At 34.0% G+C, this 12264-nt stretch overlaps 1 protein-coding gene across 1 annotated transcript; it reads left to right on the top strand.

Moving 5' to 3' along the window:
• Window positions 1-3234: 3234 nt before the first annotated feature.
• On the top strand, window positions 3235-5571 carry LOC113325041. The gene is made up of 5 exons (XM_026573281.1): window positions 3235-3587; window positions 3719-3927; window positions 4020-4400; window positions 4826-5116; window positions 5261-5571. Exons 1-5 carry the CDS (start codon window positions 3235-3237, stop codon window positions 5569-5571), a joined length of 1545 nt encoding a protein of 514 aa, XP_026429066.1.
• Window positions 5572-12264: the final 6693 nt, after the last annotated feature.

Below are 12264 nucleotides of genomic sequence, written 5' to 3'. Positions count from 1 at the left end.
TAAGTTTAAGTATTACTTATACTAAAATAAAATAATAGGAAACTTCTGCCAAATATAAATTTATAACCCTCCTTCTTAGCATGTGATGCTTAGTTTGATTATGCTTAGGTCTAGTCTAGCTTATTCTAATTACCTCGCAAACCTTTGGTCAAGTCTCAAGAGGATGTATATTAGTCAATTTCCTCTGGACAGGATTTACCAGAAATTTGACTTTGGATAGGTAATCTTCCCTAAAACTTTTTATGGTCAATATATGTCTCTGATTAGTCGATAAACACATCTCCCAAAACCTAGAGTAGTCGTATTCTGTTTATCCCTGAATTTATATCTCAATAACTTCTAATCTTTGTTTGTGTTTGAACTTTCCTATGTTGTCTACCTAGGATTGGCCACTGTTTGAATTTTTTTTTCTCGACCCTAGGTATGGTTCACGGGTGTTTTTTGTTCTACGTATTCTCCCATTTATCTAGTGTTTGACCATAGTTTCTGCTTTCTTGTATAGATTTCTCAATAACTCCTCCCTCTTCTCTTAACTTTCTCTCTTTCACTTACTATGGGAGATCCCTCGAACCTCTACAGATATTTTAGTGGATTATATTTAGTACAATGCTATGCAAACCATGGTAACTCAGGTATTTTACCAACACCGCCTCCAAATTTTATTAGGGATTTTGGAAGACAGAATAGTATCCTTGATAGAATTTTCTTTACTGATATTCTTAGGTCATGGGAGGTTATGGGAGTTCTTAGTCACTTCTGGGGTGAGAAAATAATATATCAAATAAGAGAATTCAACCCAAAACTTTTTATCATCTCTTTTCATTCTAAAGGTAACTTCTCACGGATCTCTATCAATGGTCCCTGGCATCTTTTTGGGAACAACTTAGCAGTTACAACGGCTTATCAAGGGATGAATATCTCCACAGATGCAGTCAAGGAAATACCATTATGGGCCAACAGATCAAATGCTAAGCATGAACACAAAAGTAGTGAAATGTAAGGTTCGATAGCAAGCAAAGTTGGACAAGTGCAAAGGGTGTTTACATCTAAGGAAGCATCAGCTCTAGACTATCTTCCTAGACTATTGGTTTGGGTACATACTTAAAAACCTTTTGTACATACATTACTAGTAAAAGTAGGGAACTACCCAGTTAGAGAAATCCACTTCAAGTTCATTAATATCCATTATAAATTATGTAGTCATTGCCTTAGGCTTGGCCATAAGATCAATACTTGTGTTATTCTTCAGGGTCGTCCTTTAGAAGATATCTATGATATCTCAGTGGCATCACCGAAATCGGGAGATGACTCGACGACAAATCGGGTGACGACTCGTTCATTAAATTCGTGGGATTCTTGAATTCTGATCTGATTTCCGTATTAATTCAGGTGATTTTCCATTAAATCAGATGATTGGTGTTGAATTTATATTCCTTTACTTCTTTTATTATGTCTGAACAGTATATTAGTGGATATGGTTTTCGATCTACTTCAAAAAAATTGAGTTCTGATTTTGCTTGTTCATCAATGAATACTGAGGATCATTCATCCATGTTTATACCTGATGAGCTTATTGAAGAAAGTTTAAATGAATGGAAATTTAGTTTGATTGGGAGACTTGATTTTGTTAAACTGAAGATGAATATTGCAGCTAACTCGTTGAAACATCAACGGGCCATTAAAGGGTCTCTGCAATTTATTCCTTTGGGTAAAGGTTTTTTTATCATCAAACTTGAGAATGAAGAAGATAGGAAACTTATTTGGAAAGGTCTATGGATGGTGGATGAAAAAACTTTGAAACTCCGTCCCTGGAAACGTAATTTCAATCCTGAAACACATAAAACTTCTCTAGCTTATGTATGGGTTACTTTTCCTGGTTTAAGTATTGAGTACTGGAAAGAAAGTATTCTTCTATAGATGGGTAACAAATTGGGGAGAGCAATCAAGGTAGATGAAGTCACTTTAAAGCGAAAGATTGGATATTATGCAAATGTTTTAGTTGAAGTTGATTTTGAAAAGTATATTCTGGTTGTTGAATACAAGTATGGGAAATTCGAACAAGCAGTTCAAATCCTGAAGAAACCTAAGTTTTGTAATCACTGCTCAATAGTGGGTCATCTAACTGCTGAATGCAGAATCAAAAGAAGTAAATTTCCTGAAAAACAAAACGAAGTTATAAAGGAAAAGCCAAAAAAACAATGGAGAAAAAATACCGATCAAACTTAGCCTGGGTTTGATATATGTTTTCCTAAAGATGAGAAAGAAGTAGAGCATATAATTGATCAAATTAAGGATCATCTCTTAAGTAATAATGAAGAAATTGATGCAATAATTTCTCATATTCAAGGTGATACATCATCTGGAAGATTTCATATTCTACAAAACCAGACTGAAGAATTCAGGGGATCTATTAATTCACATGAAGAACTCCCAACACTTTCAGTGGATAAAATAATTACAATGGTTTCAAGTGCTCCACCAATAAACAATGTGGTAAACATTCAACCTCATATTGGAACTTCAGTAATGCAACTTCATACTGTTACTTCAAATGTTAAATCAAATGAAGCTGAAGATTGTGTTCAAGTGAAACATACTGATTTTGCATCACTACAACCTAATAATTCTACTGCAAGTACTTCTGGTTCTAAGAATGGAGAAGATTTTATTCAAGTAAGAACAAAAGCTGGTAAAAAGCCAAAAGTGACTACAAGAAATCAGACTGCCAACTTAAATGCAAATTTTAGCAAAAATGGTCAAGGTAAGAGAACTACCTTATCTTCTCACAATCCTCCTAAATGAAAGTTCTATATTGGAACTTAAGCGGCCCGGGGAGAACAAAGGCCAAAGACAAATTAAGAGAAATTGTTAAATATTTTTTCCTACTTTAGTTATTTTAGCTGAACCAAAAGTTTGGGCTTCTTCAGAATTCATCAAAAAGCTAAGACTTCAAGGTATGCACTATTATCTTATTCATAATATCTGGATTCTATGGAGCTCCTCAATAAATACTCCAAAGATTTTATCAAGTACTAAACAAGCAATAACAGTGGAAGTTGGTGAAGCTGTAATTACTGGTGTTCATGCTGCCACACTCACAATAAATAGAAGAAAATTATGGCAAGAAATGGAGATTGTAAGTACTATAAATAACCCATGGCTTGTCATTGGTGATTTCAATACTATAACAAGTGTAGAAGAAAATAAAGGAGGTCTCAGTCCTCTGAAATATCCATGAGAGAATTCAATGAATGTTTGAATTATTATGGTCTCATTCAAGCTCCGAAATCTGGTTTGGAGTTCTCTTGGTGCAATAACAGAGCAGGGAAAAAAAGATTCATTTGCAATCTAGATAGGGAAGTGTTTAATGACAAATGGTTGGAATTATATCCTAGCTGGGGTTACAAAGTTGGTATAAGAAGCATCTCAAATCATGGAGTTCTTTATGGTGCAAATGCTGATATCCCAAAGCCTAGGAATGTTCCTTTTAGAGAACTAAAGGTTTGGAAATCTCATCCTGACTTTTTAAAGAAAATTCAAGCTTCTTGGAATAAAATGATTAGAGGAAATCCAATCTATATCTTTATGTGCAAATTAAAAATATTAAAGAAAGAAATTCAACTTTGGAATTGGAACACTTTTGGGGATGTTACCAAAAAATTGAAGCAAGCTGAGGAAAATGTATTGCAAGCTACATTGTTGTCTGAAAAAAATCCAGAAACATTGTTCTTCTGAATAATTTAGTTACAGCTAGAGGAAAGCAGGAGGTCCTTGTTAAGCAACAAAAAGAAATAAATCAACAGAAATCAAGAGTAAAGTGGCTGAAAGAAGGAGCTTCAAACTCAAATTTCTTTCATATAAACATGAAACTGAGACAATCACAGAATGTAATTGTTGAATTAGAAGATGAAAATGGGAATATAGTAGGTGATCAAATGAAAATTACAGACTTCCTTATCAACCACTTTGAAGAGAAATTTAAATTCCAAGGGTAAGATATAATCAAGATTTATTTCAAGATATCCCTCATCTTGTGAGTGAAGAAGAAAATGTTTTCTTAGATGCTATTCCATCCGATGAAGAGGTGAAAAGAGCAGCTTTTGAGATTGACCCGGATAGTGCCCCTGGACCAGATGGCTTTGTAGGGTGGTTTTATAGATATGCTTGGGAAATAATGGGTAATGACTTAACAAAAGCTATTCAGTATTGCTGGAGATGTGGGTTTATTCCACAAGGTTTCAATGCAAATTTTTTACTACTTCTTCCAAAAGTCAACAATGCAAAAAAAGCTGGCCAGTTTAGACCAATTGGATTAATGAACTTCAGTTTTAAAGTGATTACTAAGATTATATCCTCAAGATTTGGAAGTTTAATACAAAGAATTGTATCTCCTCAACAAGGTGCATTTATAAAAGGGAGAAACATATAAGAACAAATTGTACTGGATTCAGAATTGGTGAATGAACTTGAAATTAAAAGAAGAGGTGGAAATTTTGGCATGAAGCTGGACATCTCTCAATCCTATGATTCACTCAGTTGGGAATTCCTATTTCAATTAATGAGGAAGTTTGGTTTTTCAGAAAAAGGAATAACTTGGCTTCATATTTTAATGAAATCCGCAAGAATATCAGTTCTGCTGAATGGTGGTCTTGTAGGATATTTCAAGTTGGGAGGGGCCTCAGACAAGGTGATCCCTTATCACCTCTTCTATTTGTTATAGTTGAAGACTTATTGAGCAGAAGAATATCAAGAATGATTCAGTCAAGGCAGCTACAACCTATGATTTCAATAAATGAAGTGCAACCATCCCATATTTTCTTTGCAGATGACATATTTTTGTTCTGCAATGGTGATAAAAGAAATGTTAAGAAACTAGCAGCACTGCTCAAAGATTATCAAGATGCTTCAGGTCAAATCTTCAATCTTGCAAAAAGTAAATGTTTCATTGGTGGAACTAGTGAGCTGAGAAAACAAAAAATTGCTAATGAATGCAGAATGCTTCTTGCTACTTTTCCAGACAAGTATTTAGGTATAATACTAACACCAGGAAGAATCAAATCTCAGCATGTTTGGAATTGTATAGAGAAAATACAAGCAAGCTTAGCAGGATGGATGGGTAAGCTCTTATCTTTTCAAGAAAGACTGATTTTAGTCAAACATGTTCTCAACAACATTCCCATCTACAGTATGTCAGTATATAAATGACTTCAAAGAGTTCTAAAGGAATGTGAACAAATTATAAAAAAAATTCCATGGTCAGGTGACCCTGCAAAAAGAAAGAGTATTGTGCTAAAATGGGACAAGGTATGTTCTCCATTTGAAGAAGGTGGTCTTGGGTTGAGAATATTGGAGATCATGAATAAACCAATGCTTATGAAGCTTTGGTGGAAAATGTTAAATAGTAAAGAAGAATGGGCAAGATACTTTCAAGGAAAATTCTTAACCAAGAATGGTGAGTGGATTGGGTACTATAAGAAATCTTCTATACTTCCAGGCTTGAAATGGATTTCAGAAGATGTGAAAAATTCTACAAGATGGATAGTTGGTAATGGTGCAAAGATATCAGTTTGATATGATACATGGATAAAAGAAAAGCCATTGTGTGAATTATATCCAGAAAATGCATATCTTAATCAATTCCATGATATGAGAGTAAAAAACTTAATAATTGAAGGAGAATGGGTTATGCCTACTGAATTATTAGAAATGGTCTCAGTTAATGAATTATCTGTAATTAGGTTGGTGGAAGATAAAAGAATGTGGAATGGAACAATTACTGGGGAACTCACTGTATCTTCTGCAGTGGAATGTATCAGAACAAAGTACCCTAAAGTGAGCTGGGCATTTCACGTATGGAATTATTCAATACACCCTAGTATTTCAAGCAACATTTGGAAAACCATTAGAAATATTTTCCCCACAGATGAAAAACTGAAAACCAGAAAATTCTAATTAGCTTCTAGATGTTGTTTCTGTAAAAAAGATGAGGAATCTCTAGAACATATTCTGTGGAAATGCAACTATAGTGAGTTAATATAGAAATGGTTAGGAGGGATGTTCAGTTTCAAAAACCAAAATTCTTTTGAAGAAGTCTTTAGCTCTGCAAAACATAAATCCCAGCAGTTGGGGAAATATGGAGATATGCTGCATTTGTAACTCTTAAAGAATTGTGGTTTCAAAGAAATAAAAGTGTATATGAGAATGAAGTATTCAATGAACACAACATCAAGACAAGAATCTTGAAGCTTACTGCAGAAGGTGAAGTTGGAATGAAGAATTTCATGTGGAATACAACTTATGATCTGCAAATATTAAAAGGCTTTGGTATGAAATGCAGAAAGGTCAAAACTTTTATTGTTAAAGAAATTTTTTTCAAGCTACCTCAGAAGAACCAACTAATCATGTGTTGTGATGGAGCTTCAAGGGGAAATCCAGGTTACGCAAGATATGATATTATAGCTAGAAATGATGCAGGAGAAGTAGTAATATCCATTGAAGGAGGTCTGGGGATTGCAAAAAAATTCTTTGCAGATATTATGGCAGTATTATGTGCAGGTGAATGGGCACTTCACAATGGCTTCAGAATTCTACTATTCAGCTCAGATTCAAAAGAAGTTATAACAACATTCCAAAATGCTAAAATCCCTTGGTTTGCAATATCTAGGTGGGAGCAAATATGCAATTCAGCCATTAAATGTGACTTTATTCATAACTACAGGGAAGTGAACTTCTCTGTAAATTACTTAGCAAAAAGAGGGGCAAATCTGCAGAGAGGGTAACAACATATATACACTAGCAAACCTCCTTTCCTTGTAGATATTGAAAATGAAAAGAAAAAGTACTATAAGACAGTTTAGTATGTAATTCCATAGTTTTCTTTTCTTGCTTGTTTTGTTTGCCTTTCGGTAATCTTTTGTATCCTTTGATATCTTTGGCTATCAATAAAATTATTACTTAGCAAAAAAAGAAAGAAAGTGGCATCACCATTTCTAGGAGACGATGTTTTCTGGTTGAATGATGTTCCTGTTCAGATTTGGAACCCTAAGGATAACTTCGACCATCATGGAGTTCTCGTTCCAGTATAATCCTACCTCAACTTAACTGGGGTAAGAGAAACCTATAATGATTCGTTTGGACAGTCCATCCCATTCAATTCTGATGATACACCTTCTGCTATGCATGAATCCTGTGAAGTGCTTGAGACTGTGTTTATATATGAAGATATGCCTCCAACTTCTATATTTGTTTTAGGAAAAAATACTTTCTCTTTCAAGTTTTATACCGTTGTCACTGTCTGGATCCAATTCGCTCCAATCTATCAACTCAGAAACTCATCGAATTCTGGAATTATCAAGAGTCATTGAGTCTGAGATTCTCCCTGGATTGGGGATACTATAGGATATACCTAACCCGGTAATTCCCCATGCAAAAATCCCCCCCCCCCCCCCAATTTCTGATAGAAGGCTCCCACTTTCACAGTATGAGAATGTTAGGGATTCATTTGAGTACCCAATCTCTATTTCTTCTGCTTCCCCCTTAGTTCAGTCCTCATTTTTGTATCAATTATCAATTAGCCAAAATTGCGTTGCATTATCTTTTAAAACCTTATTTCTCAACCAAAATCAGTTTTTAAAATCTCTATTCCGGATTTTCTTTCGTCGTATTCTTCGGATAACCTTTGTGCTAAGGATGGTAATCTTTTTTTTTTAATATCAATACGGCTCCAGTCTTCAAGAACATGCCAAATATGAAGAACTTTATCTCCCAATTTTATTCCCATCTCTCGCTCCTTCAAAGCAACAGAAAGAGAATTCTACTTAAACCCGATTCTTCTTACTTATTACGGTCTGCTTACTTAATATTGCCAATTTAATTGTTCTATTATTCTTTATTATACTTTATACTATGTCTTTATAGATTTAAGTTGTGAAAATTATATTTGTCCTGTCACCAATTTACGACTTCTGCATAAGTCATATAATGCTAGATACATTTCCTTTATCCTAGTATTAGTCATTTTATAAGTTTGGTCATGCCACAATCTCCTCTAACTCAAGTTTTTCTGTTTACTTTATAAAACTTATGTTTTCTAAACATTTCGAGCTAGTACATTCCTTTGACTTCGATTCATATAGTTACAATGAAAATCCTTGCCTAGAATGTTTCGGGTTGTAGAAACCCATTAACTTAAAATCATTTAAAAAACCTTATCAGCAGAGAAAAGCCTGAAGTCACTTTCCCCCCTGAGACTAAAAATCAGAGACATTTGGTTAAATCTCTAGTATATTCCTTCCTTAATTATCACATAGTAGACCATATAGGATTATTATGGGGTTTAGTTATTGCTTGGATAGATGGCTTCCATTTTGAAATAGTTCAATGGAATGCCAACATGATTAACATAAATATTAACACTGCTTTCGACAATATGCAATGGGCGTTGACATGTTTATATGGCAATCAGTATCCCTCAAATAGAAACATAACTTGGGATTTTTTAGAAGAAATAAGTGTTCAAATAATCCTTAGGAGTATGACCTGGATTTTATTGGAGATTTCAATATGATCTTTAACCAAGATGAAAAGCAAGGAGGCCCACCCTTCAACAAATCTAATAGTGAATATTATTATAAAATTTTAGAAAAAGATGGCCTTTATGACTTAGGATACTCTGGGTATGACTTTACCTAGGATAATCATAGAGAAGGAAATCATAATATTCAAGAGACTGGATAGAGATGTCATAAATGCAGATTGGCGTTAACAGTTCCCTAATTCCTCTCTGACCCATCTTGTAGCCATTTGGCTCTTATCAATATCTGATACTTCTTAAACTAGATAATAACCTTACCAAGACAGATTGGGTGTTTAAATTTTATGATACTTGATTAAAATAAAATTCATGTTTACAGATAATACAAGAAACATGGAAAGACTCAGATGCTGAAGAAGCCTCTTGTTATCTGACTCATAACCTAAAATCTCTAGGAGTTAACTTGCTTGATTGGAAGAAGAACATCACATCTCTGGCTTACCTTCTAAGAAAATGAATAGGCTCATAAAAGATATCGAAAGATTAAAGGTGGAAAGACAAACAACTCATCAACAAAAGAAATTAAAAGAGAAATTGTTGGAACTAAAAGTTCTCTATGACATTCAGGAAGCAATAACTAAACAACAATCTAGGGATAATATAATAGAGGTAGGGGAAAGAAATACAAAGTACTTCCACACAATTACCTTATGAAGAAGAAAATTGAATAAAATTGAAAGTATGTCAAATGAATAGAAGACATTTACTAGAAATAGAAATGAGATAAGTGAAATTCTAACCAATTATTTTCAAGAACTTTTCACCGAAAATACAACTGAACATGTTATAAATGACATTATCTTTGATAATATTTCCCCAGTCAATTCCTCTGTAGATAATTCCAGTATCCTGATACCCCTTACTAATGAAGAGATATTCTTAGTTCTAAAAAATATGAAACTCAGTAAATCTCCTGGACCTGATGGCTTCCCAGTTAGCTTTTTCTTGCACAACTGGGAAACTGTTGGAGATCAAGTTAGCTCCACAGTCCAAAATTTCTTTACTAATAAAATTGTGCATCCAGATATAAAAAACCCATCTCTTTTTGATACCTAAAAAAACAACCAAAAAATCCTAGCCAATTTAGGCCTATAGAATCTATAAAGTAATTGCAAAAATTATAGCTAACAAAATCAAACCTTTTATAGAAAAAATAATTTCTCCCTTCCAATCAGCCTTCCCGTCTTCTAGAAAAATTCTGATAATATCATAGTGGCACATGAAATTATACATTCATTCAAGAAGAAAAAAGCTAGAACTGGGGTTTAGGAATTAAAATATACATTATAAAGCCTTCGATATAGTACATTGGAATTCTCTTCTCTCAACTTTGAAAACTTTTGGCTTTAATGAGGAAGTCTATCAGCTCATAGAGCAATGTATCTCCACAACTACTATCTCTGTGTTACTAAATGGAACTCCTTGGAAAAACTTTTAAACTTTCAAGAGGTCTTCAACATGGAGATCCTTTTTCCCCAAATATTTTCATCATGTGTATGGAAATTTTTTCTAGACTTCTTGTAGAAATCGAGGGTCAACATGGGTCGATAGTCGGTCCTTTTTCGATCCCTAGTTATTATGGAGGTGAAGCCTATGTGCTCATCAGTTCGTGGATATCCGCCGCACAAGTTCGTACAGAAATAACTTCTTACTAGTTTGTTAATAAGAGAGCTAGCTCCGCAAAGAAAAAAGAGATGTTTTGAAGTGTCCACCTGACTAAGTGGAGTCAGGACCCTTTTAACTAGTTTGAATTCTTTAGGAAAAACAAATTATAATTATGACTTACATATTCATGGTCTGCTATCAGAGAGTCTGGGTAAGGAGATTCTAGTACGGGATGGGAAGGTGTTAGGCACCCATCAACCACCCAATCATAAGATTAGCCTCTATTAAATACTTAAAGGGGGGAATATTTATAATTTATTTTTACCAAAACTTACACATAAAACTTGTTATATCAGAATTTATCGGAAATTGAGAACAAATTTTCATGCATTAATCTATTTAGAATAGAGGCATAGTTATAAGCTAGGCGAAGCTTTGACTATGGATTTTAGTGATCAAGAGTTTAGGTCAACTCTTAATATTTTGGGTGTCTAGGGGGCTTTGGTCAACTCGTAATTTTTTAAGAGTCTAGTTCGACTCCAAATCAATATGATAGTAAAGGATTAAGAGAAATCCTAAATATGATAAAGATCATCTAAAGTCTAGGTCGACGATAGATTTAATTATGAGAGTTTTTGGAGAAACTCTCGATGTGATAATAGAGAATATATAGACCTATAGTTTTTATAAAAACTTTGATGAATATTTTAATTCGAATATAGGTCCATTATTTAGAGATAAAACTAATTTCACGTTCAAATTTGAAATTTGGATGAAATTTCAAAATTAAATAATTAACCTACAGATTAGCTCAATAAAAAATAGAATTAATGTAAACATTATTATTTTTGACAATGGATCTAATGTGAGAGGGAATTCCGCTTTATCCAAACACTTAGATTTACCCCACCTGAACAATTAATAACTAAACTCAATTTTTAACGTAATGCAATAGTAGTCGCGGTGTTACTACGAAATGGAAAACCATCCCGTTCCCGCATGACTACATAATTTACCGAAGAAATAAATAATTATTATACCTGGAATAAGATATTGGTATCTTGAAAGGATTCTTGTTGTTGTTTCTTGCTTCCGTTAAGTATGTTAAAAGTATTTTAAGTACCAGCAATTTAATGCTAATTTTTTAAAAACTTAAAGACAATACAATTTTTTTTTGAGATTTAAATGGATGAATAATACTAATTAGATCGTAATTAGTACTCCAATCAATTAAAGCTTCATAACTTAAGATGCACATACAGAAGAAGTACATACGATTGGTGATCAAAGGGAGGAATAAAATTCCTTACTCCTTGCCACCGCCCATACTCACTATTATTCACTGATTTTTTGTTTGCTATTGTTTTACTAACAAAGAAGAATGTACGAAGAGGAAGTTGTTCTCTAACCAAGACTTTGTGGTTTGAAGATGTTGTATGTTATTGGGATCAAATGTTTTCTAAAAATGTTGTGTCTTTTCCTCTTCATTCCTTGCTATTTATAGCATTAAAATTTGGTTGAAATGGGGGACAAACCAAAATGGAATTTTTATAAAATGTCGGTCCCTCCAAAATTAGCGTCCATGCTTGAATTTGATCAAGCCAAAGAGGGGATGTTTGCGCACCTCTAAAAACCCTAAAATCCATCAACGACAGCAAATATGTGTCATAAATCATCTCTTCCATCCAACTTTGCCAGTTTGGTCGGACGACTTGGATTAAAAGCTAGGCAATCAATGAAGCGTCTCAATGATTACCGTCCGCCACTCTGCCACAGGGAGTGATCGACCAGATGGTTGCCTGCCCATGCGGCCTCCAAACGATCACTCGAAGATGGTTGGACGTGCTGCCATTTTAAGACGCTTAATCTGCGACTATCAAGCTTCAAAACAACGATGTTTCGTACATATCGATTGTTTTGAGCTGCTTGCTTAAAAGAGATGCATTACATGCATCGAGTATGCACGATATTTCATAAATATCAAATCCTTAAATAACTTAGTTATTTAACCTAATAGCACCGTATGCTATTTCCTGCGGCGGGTCCCGCGACTCAACCCACTCATT

The sequence above is a fragment of the Papaver somniferum genome, chromosome 11, assembly GCF_003573695.1.
Source record: "Papaver somniferum cultivar HN1 chromosome 11, ASM357369v1, whole genome shotgun sequence".
Taxonomy (NCBI): domain Eukaryota; kingdom Viridiplantae; phylum Streptophyta; class Magnoliopsida; order Ranunculales; family Papaveraceae; genus Papaver; species Papaver somniferum.
This window is presented reverse-complemented; position numbering and strand designations above follow the sequence as displayed.

Coding starts and splice junctions, on each gene's coding strand:
- LOC113325041 (XM_026573281.1), top strand. CDS start 3,235: ATGAGAGAATTCAATGAATGTTTGAATTATTATGGTCTCATTCAAGCT. Junction 3,588..3,718: donor AATCCAATCTATATCTTTAT/GTGCAAATTAAA, acceptor AAAAAAATCCAG/AAACATTGTTCTTCTGAATA. Junction 5,117..5,260: donor AAGCTTAGCAGGATGGATGG/GTAAGCTCTTAT, acceptor TTCCATGGTCAG/GTGACCCTGCAAAAAGAAAG.